This window comes from Phasianus colchicus, chromosome 2 (genome assembly GCF_987193195.1).
Source record: "Phasianus colchicus chromosome 2, bPhaCol1.hap1.1, whole genome shotgun sequence".
Taxonomy (NCBI): Eukaryota; Metazoa; Chordata; class Aves; order Galliformes; family Phasianidae; genus Phasianus; species Phasianus colchicus.
The window spans coordinates 50,375,907-50,397,765 of record NC_143437.1 but is presented as its reverse complement, the minus strand read 5'-3'; the positions used below and the strand labels follow the sequence as shown (position 1 = coordinate 50,397,765).

At 36.3% G+C, this 21,859-nt stretch overlaps 1 protein-coding gene across 1 annotated transcript in view; it reads left to right on the top strand.

The window, feature by feature from the left end:
* The window catches only part of NOX3 (NADPH oxidase 3), a 36,482-nt gene extending 22,646 nt beyond the window's left edge, over nt 1–13,836 (top strand). Inside the window, exons 10-13 of the mRNA XM_031614058.2 lie at nt 2,004–2,166; nt 9,561–9,707; nt 11,274–11,398; nt 13,616–13,836. Coding sequence (XP_031469918.1) covers nt 2,004–2,166; nt 9,561–9,707; nt 11,274–11,398; nt 13,616–13,742 — 562 coding nt within the window. The 3' untranslated portion in view covers nt 13,743–13,836. The remainder of the gene's footprint in view (nt 1–2,003; nt 2,167–9,560; nt 9,708–11,273; nt 11,399–13,615) is intronic.
* The last annotated feature ends 8,023 nt before the right edge of the window (nt 13,837–21,859 follow it).

Sequence of the window (21,859 nt, the reverse complement as noted above, 5' to 3'; positions counted from 1 at the left end):
TGCCATCATTGAGTTGCTTTCTTGCAACATAATAAAAAGAATCTTTCAATAGTTAAGCTAGCAGTAAAGAAAAAACAAGTCTTTTTGACAGCTTTGAGTATCTAAAGATAAACAACAAACTGGTGGCTATATTCAAAAATAACATTTAGCAGAAACCAAGCAAAAGATGGAAGTTATATAGCAACTGAAAGATAAGGTAAGGTTCTAAAAATAAAATATGCATATTGCAATTAATAAAGGAAGATCAAAATAAAATGTACATCTTAAATAGACAGGTAATCCAAAGCATAGCTAGGAATAGTCTATATCTCTATTTTTGAATCCTCTTTTGGCATATGAAAATGCAGGGGTTTTTTTGTCACTATTTAATTACCTTCCTACATTCTAGATCAAATGAATGGGTTGTATAGCTTTGTTTCTCTTTCCTTGCTTTCTCTGAGTCTTTGCATTAGGCTAATCTCTATAGCTGTGGCACAGCAATGTATTCAAACCAATGATGGGATCTCTGTCATCGGATGATTTACGGACAGATGGACTAGACAAATATTTGTAAGGAATTAATTAAATGTAGTTGATCTTGTTTTATAGCATGCAGACAGATTAAATAATCTCTTAAAATTCCTTCACGATCTATTTCTTCTCAGTCAACTAACAATGAGAATTGCTACCAAGACCACGCTGATCTATGTAGAACATTTATTTTAAAATAGTTCTTAGACTCTTTACATGTATGCTCTTAATTCTGAGTGCACAAAAAGCACAGGGCTGGACAATAATTTGTCCAAGGATATATTCTAAAAATAGTTTATTTTGTTTTTGTCTGAGAACAGATTTTCAGAAGTTATCTCTGAGTTGTTGTTTCATTTGCTACATCACACTTGCAGAAATTAAAATGAGCCATGTGACAAGTACAAATGAAAGAGAAAATGTTTGCTAGGGTTTCAGGTACACTTTGGGAAAGCAACAATTGGTTTTCAGATCCATTGTGTCCATGCATTTGTTTATACCATTGTTCAGTGATTTTGCTTTCCTTTCCTGTTAAAACACTTAATTGTTTCTTTGTCTGGATATTTTTTCATACTATTGAAACTGAACTTTTAAGATGATTGGTGCAAAAAAAGAAAAGCACAAAACAACAGAAATCTGAAAGGAGAAAAATACTTCTTTTCCTGCTCTTTCTGTTGGATACCAAAACAATCTTCTGAAGCGCTTATGCTATCTAAAGATAGACTGGACAGAGCACTCCAAAGCACAGCATGTATTTATATTCCATGTTGGTAATGGAATTAATCTGATTATTTAATGATCTTTTTCATCTCTAATGTTGTTCGAAATGAATGCTTTAGCGTCAGTAATATTGATTATAAAGGCTAGCAATATAAAAAAAATATTTTTCTTTACAATTTCTCCTCTGTGTCAGATACTAAGTACAGTATTACTGCCAAAAATGTATTTCTGAAATACTGATTGTTCTGAAAGAGCTGAGAAAATACTAGTTTCCTTGCATATGCCTACCTTTTTCTTGCTTTCTCTCTTATTACTTTAATACACATGGAGAACTTTTCAAAATAATTAATATAATCAGTTTGTCTTTACTTTGATATATACAATGAAGAAAATAAAGCTCTAAAACAGGATGCTTTTCAGTAATTTGTAATTAAATATGCAAATTCCACATCTAAATTTGGACATGCAATTATATGACTAATCACATTTCAGAAAGCCAGAAAATTGCAATTGCATGCTTAAATAGATGGCCAGGCCCCAAACCCACATGGGTGTTCTTGTTCTCTTGTTTCGGAGAAAAACAGTTGCTTTGCTATTAAGTGACACCCAGTGAAAATTAAATGCGTTTGCATGGGTTATTCATGTGCCAGCTTAGTTGCAGAGTTCTTTTATTTTAACAGAAGTTTCTGTTTTCAAAACATGTAGCCCAACAAATTTCTAACCTTTGTACTGCTTTATACGTTGCTGATTCTTGACTAAATGTTTTGTTGCTGTAGATTAGTTGTGGATGGACCATATGGATCTGCAACCACAGATGTTTTTCGCTATGGAGTGAGTGTGTGCATTGCAGCCGGGATAGGAGTCACACCATTTGCCTCTATTTTAAAATCCATTTGGTACAAGTGCTGCAGTCCTCACACAGTATTGGCGCTGCAGAAGGTAAGTGGGAAAGTTTATCACTCTATTAAAAAGTTCCACAAATATATCTATTTTGCCAGGTTGCAGAGGCAATTCAGAGTTGGAGACTCACTCGAGTGCTTCATCTTGCCATCAGATGCACTCATTCACTCTCCAGCTGCCTCAGGAACTGTTCTGTGGTAGGCTTTCTCAATTTTCCTGTTATTTCCTGAGGAATAAGGCAGCCCAAGTTGCAGTGGTTTTAGTAAAAGCTGAAGAATCATAATTGTACTTGGAGACGAATACATAATAACTCTCATAAGTAGACACATAGACAGAACTCGAAGATAAACTGTCCCCTCTCTATGAAATGAATCCTGTGAGGTCATCTCAGAGAGCGCTGAGGGCAATGCCTGCTCTATGCCCAGGTGCAGTTCTCATGCAGGCTCTTGGGATGCCAATCTTGATCCAGAATGCTGCTTACAGCACCCATCAGCTGCTTTTCTCACCCTGCAGATCTGAAGGAATGAAAAAAGGCATTTAAGATCTGAATGAGATGCATATATCAAGATGTATATTTCTGCCTGCAAATTGTATTTAATTATTTTCTTGAAAAAATATACTGGAGGCTGTAAGGAATGGATGGCACCAATGAAGCTAACATACTCTTGATGTACTCACCTGTTATACATCTTCTGCTAAGGATGGATGAGGCACTACTGAGAGAAGACAAATGAAGGAGAGATACTTGGTGAGGCAGGGTGAGGGATAAGAAGATAACAGAGCAAAAAAAAGAAAGAAAAAAAAAAGCTTTAAGCATGTTCTTCTCTATCCATCATGGCTACTGACACCTTGCAGACCTTTTCTTTCAGCTTCCTTTAGTTGGTTTTCCAGCATTAAAGCTGAATCAGAAATTGCTCAGCATCACACATTTAAGGACAGATATCCGAGAGGGTCAGTACATATGGAGCTGATTGCAGGACCAAGGGGCTGATCTTTTTAAATAAAAAAGTGTTAAAACTGGCTTCTTAATGACAAGCTGCCACTATGAAAGCATCTGGGATTTCAGTAACTGAGGAGCTGAGGACAGGTTCAGATTGCCAGGGGGGATTTTTGAGGCAGAAAAAAACACTGAGAAAGGAGGGAAATGAGGAAAATAAAATGAAAATATGAGCTAGATGTAAAAAGAAGTGTACTTGCAAATGTTTGCATTGTATCAGAACGATCACTTCTACTGGAAGGAGTTCTATCTATGAGCATATGCGTGTCATATATGTGTATTATATATATTGCATATGCCTGCATGTAAAAACATTATTATTATTATCGCTTTATTATCTTAAGGGGAAAAGATGTGAATTTGACTACACACTGAGTGTATAGTATACCTCAGGATGTATAGCTGCAAGAGAATCTTGGGTAAGTGTGCCTATAAGGAAAAAGTATGGTGCATTCTTCCAGAGCTTTCTGCTATAGAGTTTGGTTTTCTTGAATTCATGTGAAATACAAAAGTATAATGATTTCTGTATGTCCTTTATCTATATCTTGGTTTCCTTATTGGTGCGGTGGGAATACTGATGCTTATTTTTCAGAGGTGTTATGAGGCTTAGCTACATTGGTGTTTGTAAAGTACTTTGAAAGCCTAGATGAAAGGTACTGGGGAAGTTCACAGCATTCCTTAAAAAATTTAGTGGTCATCTTAGTGAGAGCGATTAATCTCATGGTAGCTCAACATTTTTTTTCCCCATTGGTTTAAATCTTTCACTTGTGGTATAATTACAAATAATTTAATCTTCCACAAAATATTCAGTGCTCTCTTTCTGCCGAGTACCATAGAAATGTCTATTAAGAAAATAAATAAAAGTTTGTGGTTTTTTTTTTTTTTTTAACAACTTAGTTTTGATTTGAGTACAGCTATCATTACGCTTATTGAACTAATATTTCTTAGTGTTGCCTACATACGGTTGAGTTATAAATACTCACTGCTTCCATAATGTCTGCAGCTGTATAATTTAAAAATAAAAAACAACAACAAAACCAGCAAACTGAAAGGAATGCACATTTATCTAATTGATTCTTCACAATTAAATAGCCCTAGAGCCTTCATTTCTCCATCTTTTTTTTTTTTTTTGTGTGTGTGTGTGTGTGTGATTAAGAAGGGAACTGCTGCTAGAAAGTTTCTTCTGACTTTAGTTATGCACAAAATGATCTTTTCTTCATATTACTGATATGGTATTTTGGACCAATTGATGTTGAAAACAATAAAATTGTAGTGATTCATCAGATGCAGTTATTAGCAAATGTGCACTTCCTATTTTACTGAAAATAAAGACATTACAAAGAGTCTCAACAAAGGCCCACCTAGCCCAATATCCTTTATTCAATATTGTCTGTTTATGAGCACCATGAGAAAAATCATGAGAGACATCAGACAGAAAAATCATATAGCGATACTTCTTTAATGCACACTCTCTGCCTGTGAGCAAGTTCAGTAATGTCTTGATACAAGAGCTGCCTTGTTCTGGTTAATAACCCTTAATAGATTTTTCTTTCATGACCTTGTCTAATTGTTTTTTAAACCCATGTAGATCTTTGGCAACCATGGCATATTTTGGCAGCAAGTTCAACAACTGTCCAACTACTTAACCTCTTCCATTTTCTTTAGACCTACCATCCCTGTCTGAGGTAACCTTCCACTTTGTGGTGCACCCCAGACTGAAGGTTTCTCAGCAAAAAATTTTGAATTAAAGGCCTGAAAAGCTGGCCTATCTTAGCTGTCAAATGCAACCTGAGATATCTTTGAGCAGTTTAGGTTTCTTACTTCAAATTTAGGAATATAAATTTGAGCCTTGTCTTATATTTATGTGAAAGGCCACAGGCTGCCACTGTAACTCCAAATCCTGTGCCATGTTGTACATGCCTCTGCTGTCACTGCTGTGCTTTAGCTGTAATGGCACTCTGGATGAATTCATGTGGCTGAGTGAGATCTCTGAACTTTTTTGGTTTGCTACAGCCCATAAGCAGCATGGCATATTTAGGAGCAGGAGAGGTTTTGCAGGGAGGTGTCCAGCTGCAAGTGCAGGAGGGTTCTGCAGTTGAGTGTCTTACGTCTAAGGGACAGTAGCAAGAGCAGGGATGAAGGTGCCTCTCTGGGCTGCCCTGACCTCATCGCCTTTTACACCTCACTGGTGAAAAGATGGCTTTGCTCGGAGTCACAACTCCCTTCTGTCTTCAGAGCAGAGGGAAACAGACAGATGATCATCAACAGGTAATTACTAATGACTTTCTGCAATATAGAAAATGATATACAAAGTATATTATTTAACCTTACAGGAAAGAAGTATGAGAGCTCTTGTCTGCTGTACAAAATTCAGAATAGGGGAAAATAAATGATAAATATGTACATATTGCAAGGGAGTAGAGTACTGCAGAAATAAGCAACAATTCAAGCCCCTGCATTACAGATCTGATTAATAGCAATACTGCATCTAACTCAATTTGTGAAAAGAGCACTTGGAAAATTTAAGACAGTTTACTTGGGTAAGCCATCAAGCTGATGAATGTAGTTGATGTGGGTAGGGTGTGTGGAGACTAATGAAACATAAATCTGAAGCAGATTTTTAAGTGTTCTAAATAAATGCACAGTCAGTTAATATTATTGGGCTTACAATAAAAAAAATACTAGATTCAGAATAATTGTTTAATTGTAGAAATGCACTTTATTCTACAATTTTAATGAGGATGAATTTTATTGCGTGTTTATTCTATTTTAATTATACATGTTATATGCTGTGCTTTGCCATAGGTACTCAGTGTAAAGAAAGGAAGACTCCTTCATAAACAGCATTTATTTTAGCTTATTATACTCAAAGTCCTTATTGATCTAAGATAAGAGGGGACCTTTTATCCATAGGCCAGCCTAATTCACTCTCTCTTTTCTTTCTAAGATTATAATCATGGTCAAAAATACTTCTTAGAATGACAATCTTTCTTCATTAGCTAATGCTCTCTACTGCTAACATGAAAGCCTTAGAGGCAGTGCAATGGATACAGATTCAGCAGAACTGCACCAGCGATGAATTTAAGGAATTTCTGCAGCTTCAGAACGTGATATCCTTTCTCAAGGGGACTGTGCTAGAGGCAGCTTGACCTAGTTCAGTCGAACTGGCTGCTACAGTGGCAGCTAGGTTTGTAATCAGCTAAAATCACTCCTTCAAGCTCCATAATCTATTCTAGAAAATAGTTCTCCAGTTTCAGGACCACGCTACCTCAGCTCGTCAGCTAGCTTTTCTTTCCCCTTCCCTGAACGTGCTTGGTGCTCAGCTCTGCCTACATGCTCCCAGTTGCTACCCTGAATACAATTCATTATTCCTTTAGGAGCACGTGCTTCCTTTCCACATACAAGTACTGAATAAGTATTTCTTTAGAATGAACTACTAAAAATATTTTAGAAATAAGATGATCAAGTAGAGGCTGGGGGAAGACGTTTCTCACTACAAAATCTACAGCCACAGTGTGATACAGACTGACAGCACTCAGTGGCCTCATTTTCAAGGTGCTAAGGATGTCAAACGAGCAGGGACTTTAGGATTTGAACATAAAAAAAACTAAATAAATGTTGAGGCTACAAATTATACATTTCTACTAATTTAAGTAACGCTGCTGTTAATCACAAAAATGAAACGCTATCAAGTCAGCAGGTTTGTTTTTGCTTTTTCATCCTAACCTATGCCATTGTAAATCAGGAGCAATCCCCCTGCAAAGTAATTTTTTAAAGTAAAATGTTGAAATAGAATGGAAAAAAGCAAACAACCAAGATGATTCATACTAAAGTTCTGCAGACAATACTATTTCTGGACTGTAGATATCCGGCATAACCGTGAATGCTGTATCTTTTCCTCCTAGGTTCATACTTCATTTATATTTCCTACAGAAATGACAAATGGACTCGTATAGCATATTCAGATCTAAGTTATCACTGTTATGCTCTCTCACCAAAACTCCAGCAAATTATAGTTTTTACCACATTTTTCTTCCAGCACCTTACCAAAAGTCTGGCAATTTGGTGTATAGAAACTTTGGGAAATATCCTTATAACTTTCTGGTTTCTTTTCCAATTTTTGCACTTCTGAAGCATCTAATATGAATCTTTATCTCATTGATCCTACGGAAATGGGCTACCATTTCCAAATTTTCAGAGCTTCCCAGAATGATTTCCTTGAGGACAGACCTTAAAGATTACCTTTTATACTGAAGTATAATGAAAGGCAGAGAAGCCTGGTGAGCACAGATAGAGAGGAATTGAAGGAAGTTAAGAGATTTTGCAACAATATAAAAAATCATGGTTACAATAAAAATAGTATCAAACATCCCTTCATTATAGTTTTATAGCTGACCTCCATGTCATTCCTTTATCATCTGGAACTGCGTATTTTTAAGCTTTCCTCATGCTTGTGAAATATCCCTTTAGAGGCACTATTTAAATAATTACACTCAAAATTACATTGCCTACAGAGATTCATTTTCTATGAGCTGATGAGGTGATTGACAGTAGTCAGTCATTGTGTCCTTAGCAAAGAAACACACAGGGAAACAAGAGCTTTTTCCAACACTGATCCTGTTTCCTAAATTTCTCTATGCTACATATCCTTGTTTAGCAATTTTCCATCTTGTTTTTGTCTTTTCCTTTTGCCGTAATAACATAAAGACACAAACAACATCTTACATTCAGTCTTGCTGCTCAGCCTCCAGATGGAGAAGCATTCATTTCCTCAAAGGGAAAATTTACATTAGCCTTAAATTGTCCTTAAGCACATAATGGAAGTACACATGACAGGGAAGAACTTTTAGGACTTCAAGTTAGGCTTCACAAATTCTCCACTCAAGATATGCAAACCATGTTTTTTCACAAGACTGGAACTCAGATTTCTTAGAAGGACATAATAACCTTGGAGATATATGCAGAAGACTCTTGAATTGGAGACCTTACATTGCTTCCAGATGGTTTTCCCTGTGTGCATCTCTGCTTAGGATACTGGATGTTTGGATGTCTGGTACACTCTGATCAAATAAAAAGAATGATGGATTGCATAGCATGAGCTATAGAACCTGAGTAATAAGAATGATAATCAAATTTTTCTTATAATTGCGGTGCATCTGAGCATCACAATAGTGCCTAGCAGACTCCAGACACCATACATTGTTAATTAATTAAAAGATACTTTATATGCAGTTAAGATAATTACACACAATAGATTACACATTTCCTGGAGAGGTCATAAATGTCCTTGGACCACTTGAATATAAGTACTGAGCAGTATATGGGTTTGGGGGAGTCTCATCTGATCCAGCTGAAGATGACATGGCAAGGACTCTTGAAATAGAAAGACTCATAGGAACGGCAACTGATCATCTGGTTTGAAAGATATGATTTCCTATGCAAGCATTTCCCTATACGATGTTCCCAATAAATAAGAAACACTCTGCTTTGTTCGTGACTGTTAATGCAATAAAGGAACATACAGAAAAAAAAGCCACAGAAATTATTAAGGAATGGAAAAATTAGCCTCTTAGTAACAGATTCCAGGAATATTTGGTTTCACAAAGAGAAGATTATAGGACATCTTGATTCCAGCTTCTAATTTCTGCCTGGGGAACAAAGCTTTAATAATAGATTCTCCACTCCAAGATACAACATTAAAAAAATATCCACCAAGTGGAAGATGAAGCTAGAGAAGTATGGATGAGAAAAACTGTTTAAATTTTTCATAGAGATGAGGTCTTTAACCAATACAAAACTACATCATGGGACAGTAGTTCATTAGACCTCCTTGGCAACTTTAAATTTACAGTTTAATGTTTTTTTCCAGAAGTTTTAAGCTCCAATTTAAACCAGACATTCTTTAAAAAAGCAACTAGCTATGTTCTCTAGGCTTTTTTATACAGAATTTTTGACTTGAAGTACATAACTAATACCTATTGACTACATCTACTGTTAACCTGTGGCATAAGATCTTGAGAAACAAGAATTCCTTGCTTCAGTGCTGAATGAAACTGAAATTCCCTTTTCATTATAACTGAAAATCAATACAAAGTTCCAAAGGATAATCAAGTTATTTGCAAGAAATGCAGGACTAGATATTCTGTGTTAAATTAAGAAGTACTGGCAGGGGAAAATAGGAAACCTGTACACTGTCTATCTTTGCTAACATATGAATACTCAATCTTGAAGATGAAAATAAAATTTTGTAAACGATAGAACCTCTACATCACTGAATAGATGTGTTACTATGTTCAAATTCATAGTGGAAAGTTGTTACTATGTTCAAATTCATAGTGGAAAGTTGTACACAATGTATTTAATGACTCGTCCTAATCATTAGGAAGTTTCATTGGAAGTTTTCTTCTTTCTAAATCTCTTTATTTTTATCTGACAGGTTTATTTTTACTGGATTTGCCGAGATCCGTCCACATTTGAGTGGTTTGCTGATCTTCTGTTCCTTTTGGAAACAAAAATGGTTGAAAAAGGGAAAAATGATTTCCTAAGTTATCACATATTTCTTACTGGCTGGGACGAAAGTCAGGTAATAATGAAACTCTTATGAGTCTGAGTTAATGTACCTTGCTTTTCCAGTATGGTAACATAAGGAACAGGAACAGCTGAATGAATGATGGATGAAGCAGACAGACAAAGAACTGTAAATATAAAGACACCAGGCTGTTTCCCTCTCACATGTAGAAAAACAGGAACAGAGAAAACAAGCTGGTGATCCTTCCAGTCCAGTATGTTGTCTTGTGTAGCCCTGGCTTGCAGCTGTTCCAAAAAAACAAAAGTGCAGGGAGCCTCCAGAATCTTGTGAAAGGACATTTTGTCCATATGTATTTGGAACTTTCTTTAAACAGATTCTAGCATATTTTTTTTTTTTTTTGCACTGAACTATAAAACATCAGATAATTTTATTATTATTATTATTTACTATATTATATTTCATGTTTTTTGTGTATGCATCCAGCATAATTTTGAACCCTGTTACATTCAAAACATTTTTTTGCAAAAAAACCATTGACCAATTCATACTGTTTTAGAAGATATTTTCTCTGATTGCCCTTAAATTTACCATCCTATAATTTCATTGGATCATCTTACCTAGTGGCACTTAATCTTTAGAGTAGGTAGCTTTAATTCAGCTTATTTAGTCCTTACCTAGACCTAAATGAATTGATTTTTTCTCTCTGATTCTTTTTTTTTTTTTTTTTAAACCAAACTCAGATCACACTGTGATCAAAGTTAGGCACCTGTCAAAAACTCTCACAGGTAACTCTTTACTCTACTATTTTATTTCTTGCTGCCTCCATTGAATGTAAAGAATGCCTAGTAGATATTAAAAATTAGGGTTCCTGTCAAGGAATGAGGTATGTACACTAAATTGTATTCAGAAAAATCTCCTAGTGTAAAGTATACGGCAGTCATAATAGTCTGTATTAGCAATATCACAGGGTATTACCTAAAACAAGTTTTGAAAGAAGCTATTCATGATCTTAATAAAGCACAAATCTGCCCTCACCTTCCAGCCATCAACATTTCGCCTCCCCCTTGAGCAAATATCAGGCCAAAAGTCAATTAGGCAGACAACTATTCTTGCTGAAACGGCTGAGTCTCTTCACTCATGTGCTCCGTCAAGTTACCTCCTTCCCTTCACACCCTTTTGTCCTGTCAGCAGTGCCTTATTATCCTGCGCTGTTCCTTATGTGATTCAGGAGAAATCTTAGAGTTGTGCTGCTTGCCCACCTACACTGGTGCTGTCCCTGCTCCTGGAGCACCCCAGGACTGTGGAGGGAGAGCACTGTTTTTCAGTGGCTACTTCTCAGATCAAATTAGGCCCAGGTATTAAAACCAGGTATTTGATCCCTACTCATATCAAACATTTAGTTTCAAGAAGCTGAATTCCTTTGAGGTCACAGGCACTTTTTGACTTCTTTTGTACTCCTGCACTACTATACTCCTCTCTTTCCTCACTGTCTTTTGATAAGTATGGTTTTCTTTATTAATACTTCTGTCTTTCACTGAGAAGCAGTGTTATTGCTTTCTCCTATTACTTTGAGTATATGTTGTTGATTTTAAAATTATTACCTTGCAAATTTGCCTTTAGGCTACTCACATAGCCCTGCATTATGATGAGAAAGTGGATGTAATTACTGGTTTGAGGCAGAAGACCTTCTATGGAAGGCCAAACTGGGACAATGAGTTCAAGCAGCTAGCTGAAAACCATCCTAGGTAAGGCAGGTTGGCTTCTAACCTTGTTAGGTAACTTGTCTCTCAGCATAAACAGTGGGAGGAGGGGAGGGCAAACCTTTCTAAATGACCCTTTTAAAATAATTTAGTTTTTTTGCTGTGTGGAAAGAAGATTTATGCTTAATGAAGCTTTTAATGAAGAAATCTCGGAAAGAGAATGCCAATAAAATCTAATTTTTGGAGAAGAAAATCTAATATTTAGAAGTATTTCAATATCCTGGCCTTTGTCCAGATATAATTGAAACACACAATCCAATTACTGTTCTGCACAAAGGACAAAGTAGCATTAATTTCCCTTGAAGATGGTTATTAAAGAGATAAACTGTGATTTTTTTCTTATGATGTCAAGGATATGTTTGTTCACTGAACATATTTGGCTACTCTTGCAAGACTATGCTGTTCTGTTATTAGTTCATCTCTGCTGGCAAAGACAGTTCATTTGAACTTGGTGGATTCACTAGTGGCCTGAGAAAAGCTTCTTTGTTCCTGAAAGCCTTTGAAGCAAGAATTTGAAATATTTTGTGTTCGGTGGTAGAAAATTCCAGAATCCTTGGGACTCTTTATGATTTCCAAACATTTACCTGCTAAAGCAAAATAAAGGCTTGCACTTGAGAGACAGAGATACAAAAAGAAAAAGAAGAAAGAAAACTTTTTTTAAAGATGAAAAAGACTCAAGAAAAAGCTGAAAGGGAGGAGATCAAAGAGAATACAGTAAGCTACAAGAATACCATAAAATTGCAAAAATAACAGTAATAGAAAAACTATTTGATAGAGGTCAAAATAAATACAATCAGGAAATAAGGAAAGATTAAAAATAGAAAGAGGCCAAGGGTAGAAAACATGATTTTTGAAAGACCTTTTATATGGGTTCTGCTGTAAAAACAGAGCTTTTAAAGTTATAGTTAAAATATAATCATTTTGTTACTTTTTTAAGTACAGCTGAGAAAAGTCTGTTTTTCTGAAGCTCAGGGAAGGAGATAGGTATTAACTTTCCACACTGGATCTTGTGATATTTCCTTAGAAAGCCAGTGCTAAGTGACAGAAAAATCTGTATTTGCTCCTGAAAATAGATGTACGCGTTACTTGTCAATTTTGACCTCTTAAAGAAAACACTGCACTCCTTGTGTACACTGAATCACAAAAAATGTCCTACCTTTCCTTGCTCTGAGTTACAGAAGGCTCAAGAGTTTATACTGTGTGATAGAGCAATTAGCTTGTATGAACCAACTATATTTTGAGTCCCTACATCTAAGTCCACGAAGTTTCCCATTGTACAACAGTCTTTGCAGATTAGCAGGAGTGTACCACTGCAAGCTGAACTTAATGTAGTCGAGAACTGGAGCTATATGGGCACTACTTTTGAGGCCTTGGCACCAAAATCAGACCTACAGCCACTCCTTTAATGGAGCAAAACCTTTTGAAAATCACACTCACTTATCACTTACATTGTGTCTAAGTAGATTCAGCTTCCCTCAGTAGAACAGCATGTGTGCATATCTCTGTCCACATATATATGTTTCAAAATAATATGCGCTGTATACTTATAAGCCAGTTCTTTAAAGCACTCTCCAGCAAGGAATCATGTTTCCAGTTCTTTGTAACACACTTGTGCACTTATCAACAAAACTGTTTGTTTTCTTGTTGTTTTATGAGAACTATTTACAATTTTTGTTTAAATCTGCCATTTAAAAAATTGTCCACTGACAGAAAAGTATTAAAATAAATAAATGAATAAATTAAAACTACAAAGAAACGAAAGCAGAAATACCCAACCAAAGAAACATGCAACAACAGCAAAACAATGACTCAGAAATAGCTGAGAGATTTATGCATTTTTAGGAAAAGAGAGCATTAACTCATCTGGAGAAAAGGCATTCTAAATTTCCAGCCCAAACAGATGTTTGCTTTTCTCAATAAAAAGAGTATGAAAATCAAAACCAAAGATGACTTAAAATAATTTATGACCTCTAATGCAGCGATCCAAATAAATAAGTCAGCATGACATAATAAACACTGCAGCATTACAATAATTATACTGTAGTACTTTGTGATGATTACACAAAATTTTTCAAGTGTATTTCTCAAAAAATCATTTCAAAAGAGTCTTTCAACTGATACAAAGCTTGAGGTGGTCAAAAGTTGCAGTATATCCATTTTACTGCTTTTATGTTTTTTTTGTTGTTGTTATTGTGATTACAGCAATAGTATTGGAGTATTCTTCTGCGGACCCAAGAATCTCTCTAAGACCCTTCAAAAGATGTGCAACTCATATTCAACCGTTGATCCAAGAGGAGTTCAATTTCACTACAATGAAGAAAGTTTCTAAACTGTACTACTCAACTCTCTAATAGGTATTACCAAGTTACACCTTTTTCTTCACATTCTCCTGTACTCTATCCATTCTGTGGCATTCAAGCTGTAAACTGCAGCAGCAACACTGACTTCAGTGGAAAAATACCATCCTATGCCAACTAAAGAATTGGATTCAATCCTTAGCATTTCCTTCAAAGAACTGAAGGGCCAATTTCTTATTGCTCAGTCAGTGGTGCAGTGAATCCAACCACATCTGTTTGAAAACACATACAAATCACTAAACTTTGAAGAAAAAGGCAAGAGAAAAAAGGAAATGAAGAACTGTACCTCACTGTTGTGTGTGATCAAACTACTACTGCAGGCAATACTATCATTCCTGCTGTTTAAATTCATGCCCAGCCATTGAAAGCATTTTCCTTCCTGGTGTTCTGATCTTGCACTTCTAGCCTCCAACTGCGCACACATCCACATCACCTTTTGTGTCATAGCAGTACTGTTTAAATATACACTTTTCAATGAATTCCTTTTGACCTACCAAAGCAGGCAACATTTAAACATGCTGTTTCTGCAGTGGTACTGGCAGCGCATACCGTAAGCTAATATTTTCTGAAGGTTAAGGAGATTGCAGAAATTTTGGCACTCAGCAAATGCATGTCCTGAGAGAGGTAACTGGAACTGTGGAAAAAAGATTCACATGCCCTTTAAATGCTACGCTGCTTCATGAGCACTGAAGAATGGACTGCAGAAAGTTATAGAATCATGGGTATCACAGATTGGCTGGTGTGGAAAGGGACTTCTGGAGGTCATGCAGTCCTGGGTCACGTGTCCCTTCTTTCATTTCTTGTGCACTTTGTTTTTGTGGTGTTTTCTTTTTTGTGTGTGTATCATTCCTGGTTCATAAGTGTGAAGTCCTGCAGAATGCCTGTCTTAATTGGATCTTTAAACACTTTCACCTACTAATCTTGATCAGCTCACAGCTGGCTTCTCATCCACCCATTTACCCCTATGCAGGGCTACATGTATTCCTGCCATTCTCACTCACAAAGGGCAACTTCCCACCTCACCACAGCAGCTTGTCTTTCCCGAAAAGCCTGCAGCCATCCATTGCAGCTATACAGTCATACATACTATCATACTATGCTCTTACATTCCCAGGGAGATCATAGCGCTTACACGGAAGCTTCTAATTCTTCTTGGGTCCTTCCTATAACATGAGAGCTAGTAGACAGTGCTTCAGAGAGGTATCCACATGGGTTTTACAGAAAGGGATGAGAACTTCCTTCGTCATGCTATCCTGTCAGAAGTTACCTGTTCACGTGCATACATATGGGACAGGTTTGCTTCTGCCCTATTTTGTACCTGTTAACACTGTCTCACACACTTTGCTTGTTGTTTGCGATTCCTCACTTGGCTATTGGTCAGCTGCTCTCACCCGTTGTTCCTATTTCAAAACTCTCCTCACAGGCTGCCCAGGGAGATGGTGGAGACACTATCCCTGGAGGTGTTCAAGAGATGTGTAGATGCGGTACTAAGGGACATGGTTTAGTGGGGAAATATTTGTGACAGGTAAACAGTTATTCTGGATGATCTTGGAGGTCTTTTTCAACCTTGGTAATTCTATGGCTCTACAATTCAGCACGGTTAGGCATGTAGAGCACCAAATTATTTTAGAACTGGGGAGGAGACAATATTAAAAAATTCATGACTTATCTAAGCTAGAAAAACAAGAAACATATTTCCTTACCTCACTCCCCCAGCACAGAAGTTAGAGAATCTATACTCAAGTTGGAATGAGGCATAATGGAGCTCACTAGGATCATGTAATGCATTTCTCCAGCCACACAAGAAAAGTGGAAGGTAGAAAACATCCTATGTATGTCAGCAGTGGAATAAGACAAATGACAACATTATATATGTACAGATACACACACGGGAAATGCCCAGAAGACGGGACATGGCTGTATAAGCAAAAGAAACAACAATAAAAATTGCATCACAGAGGATTACAATATTATTCTACATCTCTTCTATTAGGATATACAGTATGTGTGAACTGAGCTTGATACAGTCTTCTTATTATTAAGTTTAGGGTAAGGTATCTTTATTTTAAATTGCTGAAGTTTTCTTAAATGCCTGCCTATGTGAAATGATTAATGCGACGCATACTGTGTAGCAGTAGAGTGAGTGGAGAATTAGAGCTTCTGCCAGTTCACCTAGAGGCATTTATCTTTCATTTTTTCCCTGGTGCCCATGCTGAGCCTCAGGGTAAGCTGACACATTTTTTAATATAAATTAAGTTTCTTTTTTTGTGTGTGTTGAAAATCTTGAAGGAAATGAGAAATGTGTGTAGGCACCAATACCAGCTGCCATTGCATGAAAGAAAGAGGTGACAATTTCCTGCAGATTCTGAATGATTGTTTTAATGGGGTTGGATTGAAGGTAACAAGCACAAAGATATTGTGCTGCCAGAAAAACAGGATCTGTTCTACCCCTAGCCTCATGCAACAAGATGCAACATTTAGCTTCTGGCTCAACATGGCATCTCTTCACTGCTTTGATTTATTCTCACTTTTGCAAATCACTGTGGCATGCTACAGGAGATGCATTTAGAGCCCTTGTTATAGTTCATTGAGTAGTACTGCTGTTATCACCACCAGAGGAAAATTTCACTTGTATCAGGACTGAGTGACCTAGAATAAAAGAAAAATAATAATAATAAAAAAAAAGAAATGGGGAGGTTTGTTGAACCAAGATGAAACTGCATTTTGATTGAGTGAAAATCTCTTTATTACAAATACAATTTAAATCAAAATGGAAACTAGGAAAATTTGGCTTCCTGCCTTGTTTTGAATAACACTGAACGCACAGCAGTGATGATAATGTGAGTGCATGTGTAATGACTCTATTATTATGTTTATATATGGAAACATCATTCACTGTCACGGAAAATGAAAGATATCTTCATGGATTTCTCTTCAGCTTCTTCAGCAGGAAGTGTTCAGCACTTCTTAGGACAATATTAGTAAATAAAACATAGTCATAACAGCACACGTTTATCACGTCCTGTAACAGAAAACTAATCATAGACAAGGATCATAAATACGTAGATTAATTACTTTGGCTCTCACAATAGAAATAATTGTATTATAATAGTAAGAGTTGTGTTATGATGATTTAAGTTTATTTACTAGTAAGTGTAAGTTGAAATATATGGTTCTACATGTTTTGGGCTTCCCTCCTTTCTTCCTTCCCTCAACTTACACATGTGGTCGAAATTAAGCAAGTTTGTGCCTTAGTTTACAATGGAAGATAAAACAGGAACTACCACTTTCTACAGGACATCCATCATATGGGACATGTATCATATTACAAAGATGTGCTTCTTTCCTGCTTTTAGATATAATAAAAGGGCTAAGAGGAAATGTTAACTGCAACAAAAATGCAAATTTCAAATGTTTGAATACTCCTGATTAGCAGGAAATTTTATAAGAATTGCCTTAAAGGTAGCTCAGCCACTCTGGAGAAGTAATAAACTAAGTGACATGGTGGCTTTGTTATCTTTTTTGGTCAACAATTTCAGTGTTGGTTGTTTTTGTTTTTGTTTTTTGGAAGATGAGGAGGGGAATCAATTGCATTTCCTCAGGAACAATGAAAAGGAAAAGAAAAGTGTGACACTGCTTCAACCCAGCTTGCCCTATGAATAAGAAAAGGATAAATAAAGTATGCATTCAAAGAATGCAAATTCATGGTGATATAAGCAGCATAGCAGGAGGTGGCTCTGGAGGTGCATGACTGTGTGCAGTAGAGATTAACTGTCCCCAGGCTTCTGTCTCTTCTCCTGACACTTCTCAAGCATTCCAATGCCAGGCATGAATCTGCCTTGGTCTTCAGAAACAAGAGCACTTACAAGGTGGTGGGCTTTATCAGGGACTGGATAGCCTATAGCCTAAACCTCCTGAGTGCTAACAACTGGCTTAGCTAGGCATTCTCCTACCAGTCAGGTTATCCGTTCTGTAGCAGCAATTCTATCTCCTTATGTCTGATCATTTAATTGTCTGAGAAATTCTGAATTCTTTGTCTATGGAATAAAATTGAGTGTCCATTGCATTTATGCTGCAGTCATGAACAGAAACATTTTCCAGGAATTCCTACTTATACATTACTTGCATTTGAACATGTTCAAATGAGAGTGAACTGATGATCTGCATTTTAAAAATATAGCCAAATGAGTCTGTTTAACATTAGTCTTCTTGACCTTCAACAAATCATCTCATACAGTGAAATAAATTTCATTCACACAATGGTTTTAATATAAGTGAACAAATGTGTCAGTTGACATGGAAACACACTTTTTCTCCTATCAAAAGCAAGAAAGGACTAAAAAGCTTAGACTCATTAAAAGATATATATTAATAACCTTTCAGAATACATAGAAACAAACAAAAGTTTTGCAGTTTAATGAAGCACTCAAACTAGCACATTTCTAAGGCCAGCTGCTTCAAGTAGTTGCAACTATTATTTCTAAACAATAATGATTTCTAACGTGGTAAGACATTTTTATTCACTGAGGATAAAACCCTGAGCCTGCCAATCCTTACACATGCGCCTCAAACTTACTTCAAACAATACTTTTACTGTCCTAGAGGATTAAATATGGTTCCCTTTGATGAGCATGCATAGAAGACTAATGTCAAGTTGAAGGGTGGGTGTGGAAGGCCGACCTATCTTACTCTATTCTATTCTATTAAACTACTGGACTGCCTTCATTCTTGTGTAGACTGTTTCTCTGGTACAGTAATTCTGAATATGAAAGATAATTTACAATCATATTCACCTTAAGGTACATGGACAGGATTTCACTGATGCACTTCAGCAAAAGGCCTGAGTTTTGGTGGTCTCGTAGCACCAATTATAATCAATTATATTGGTCACAGGAACTTGATCAACCTGCAACACTGAATACTCATTAATCATACATTACTATATATGTTATTATATTTAGATAAAAATGTTTAGATTGAGGAATGCCCACCATCTGTACAGTAATGTTAATAAAACAGTCATGCAGTTTTTTGAGTTTGTGTGCTGCTAAGAAAATTCAGAGGGCTATGCAAAAAGCATATCAATGAACAGTTAGCCATATAAAATCACTCTTTTTCAGATTCCTTACCACGCAAGCAAGAGGAATATAGTTAAGAGGCACAGCTGGACAACTTTGAATGTAATATCAAAGGTCTGAGGATGAAACAAACAAATGTATGCTGTGTTACTGGTCAACATAGAAGTTACTTTAAATAGAAACCATGTGGAGAATAGCAAGAGTTGAGTGAACTGGACTTTCGGTAACATAAACATGCCTGAGTACAATTTATCTGACAGGAATATACATCACCTATTTTATTATTTAATGGAAGCTGTGGTTGTCATTACAAATATGTATCTCTAATACAAGACATTAAGCATAATCACAAATGCTGGCCACCCAAGGCATATTACAGCAAGTACGTCATCCTTCTATAACATTGTGCATTCGTAAAGGAGCCTGAAACATTTTAAAAATAGCCTGATGCTGGGAGATACTGATTTGCAAGAGCTTTTAGTGAAACCAAAAGAAAATGTAGCTGCTTGGCATTCTGCAGAACCAGACCTTTGCAGTCTAGTCAATGAAATTAACTGGAGTTTTGCCAGAAAGAGGACAGTAAAATTTGGCTCAGATAGGCATTGTCAGTGCAGAATTATATATTATAAATATTGAAATGCTAAACTTTAAAGGAAAAAAAAAAAAAAAAAAGAAAAGAATTCCCTTCAGATGGCCAGATTTGTTTATAGCAAAATAGCTAGTGCTTTACTACATGCTGACTGTCCTAATGCTGTAGGTATAGATAACCATCAATAATGAAGAGCGTTAAGTAGGAAGACATCTCTGTGGAGAAGGATGCTTTTATATCCAGACATTAATGTTACAACTCTAGCAAAGTGCTTATGCTTAATTAAAGGCATGCAAGATGGATTCTTTGTTACAAGGGAGCTGGCACATGATCAAGGCTTGGTCTAGAACTTGAAAGCTTTTCTCAAATGAGACTCCAAATGCTTTCACCAGAAATGCCACCTAAATGAAAGGGACTCTTCTCACAGACTTACTGAAGGAACTAGGAATCTCCTTGGCTTTGCTCCCCATATAGATCATATATTTAAGTAGAGGCATGAAATTGGTTGTCCTCTTTTCAGGAGAGCCAGGTAAAACTGATCTAAATTTTAAAATTTGTATTTCCCATAATAATTTGTGCTACATTCGTGTCTATCTGTCTGTCTGCTGGTCCTCTTTCCAGCCTTTCTCTCCCTCAGCAAATATTATTTAATTTGACAAGAAATTTCAACCAAGATACAATGTATATATAATCTTAACTCTTATATCACCATATCCCAAAATTGTATGAACATTCCAAAACTATAACACAGGACCTATGCCACTGAGCAGTCACTGAAACTAAGTGTCCAAACACACCCAACTGAGAAACTGCACATCTTAAAATATGGAAGGCACGCCAAGCTTAAAATGTAGTGCTGAACCTTGTAAATTAGTGACTGAAATTGAGGCTTTTGTAGGCAAACATATTGTCGCATTCTTTTAGTAAAATGCTGCACCAAAAAGAGAGATTTGTTCCTTTATAAGCAGGAGGGATGAGGCTAATAGCGGTACACTACAAACTGTTCTGTCATACACCTTAGAATTTTAATAAATTAGGGTAAAGAAAAGAGCTACAGACATACTCAAGGACTTCAGAGAACACTGAAATTAAAGGGCTCCATCAGCTTAGCATTTGAAAATTTAGATTAAGAGATGACTATAATAATGTACAAGCACCTTCATGTGGAGAAAATCTAGGCACCAGCAAGCTCTTTAATCTCACAGATTAAATCACAACAAACAATTTAATACAGAAAACAGGCAGTCACTTTTAACAGAGAAAAGTAGTTACTGGACAGCCACTGTTGCAGGAACCAGTAAAACTTGCTGTCATCCAATCAAGTCTGAGTGCAACCTGGGTAGATCCATACTACCCAGTTACCAGGTAGGCTCAGTTCAGTGGAATTTATTGCTGCAGTTGAGTAGTCAGGTGAAAATTACTGGCTGCTGCTAGTTAAGCTTCAATGGAAAAAGGTGCAGTCATTCATTTGGTGTTCAAAATGTATAGTTTCTCACAATATCCTTGTCAGTTCGCACATTCAGAACTTCAGTTTTTAGATGGGGAACTGAGACATAGAAATGCTAAGCAGTTTGCCTCAAGGTCTCAAAAGAATGGCAGAACAATGAGTACACCGCAGCCTTTCAGGACCAAGATTATTGTTTGATCTTCCTCTCTTATAAACTGTATTAAGTGTATTTGACATGGTCCTTAAAAATATCAGAGAGTAAGCTTTCTGAATGAACATGAAATAGAATTGAATAATTTTCTTACTAATGGCAATCATTAACATTGTTATTAAGCGCCACCACTTCAAAGACAAATATTTTGATTCCCACGATTTGCATGATACATGCTTACTCACTCTTAGAATTTCATGTAAGATATAAAGTATTTACATGAGAAGTAGGTTCTCTTGTGATAAGATGGGAGGAAGTTTAAAAAATATTTTAAAAAAACAGTATCAGAAAAGAAACAAGATTTTCAATTAAGAGAAAATATCCAAATATCCGAGCATGGATTTTGATGCTGGACTCTAGTCTAATCCCACTTTAAGTAAAGAACACAGGAAAATGCTTGTTACCTCACACAGTAACAGGATTCAGCTCAATACTATGCAGCACAGCACAGAAATGGGTAGCCAGAAAAGCTAAGACTTAATTTTAAAGTAGGATAGATCAGAAAATTTTAAACCTCCTCTTTAAATATTTCATGTGAAGAATATACAATAACAAAGAATAAAGCCAGGCAAATAAATAACATTCTGCTTCAGTTTCCTGGGATGCACTTATCCCCTTTATGACCATTTGAGGCTACGCTGCATTTATTTGCTTTCTGATATCAGCAACCTTGCTCGTACTTAGAGAATTTCCTGATTGCAAATGTGGATCTGTTTATTTCTTATATCTATCCTCCATTAATAGCTTAAAATAAATTCTAGCAG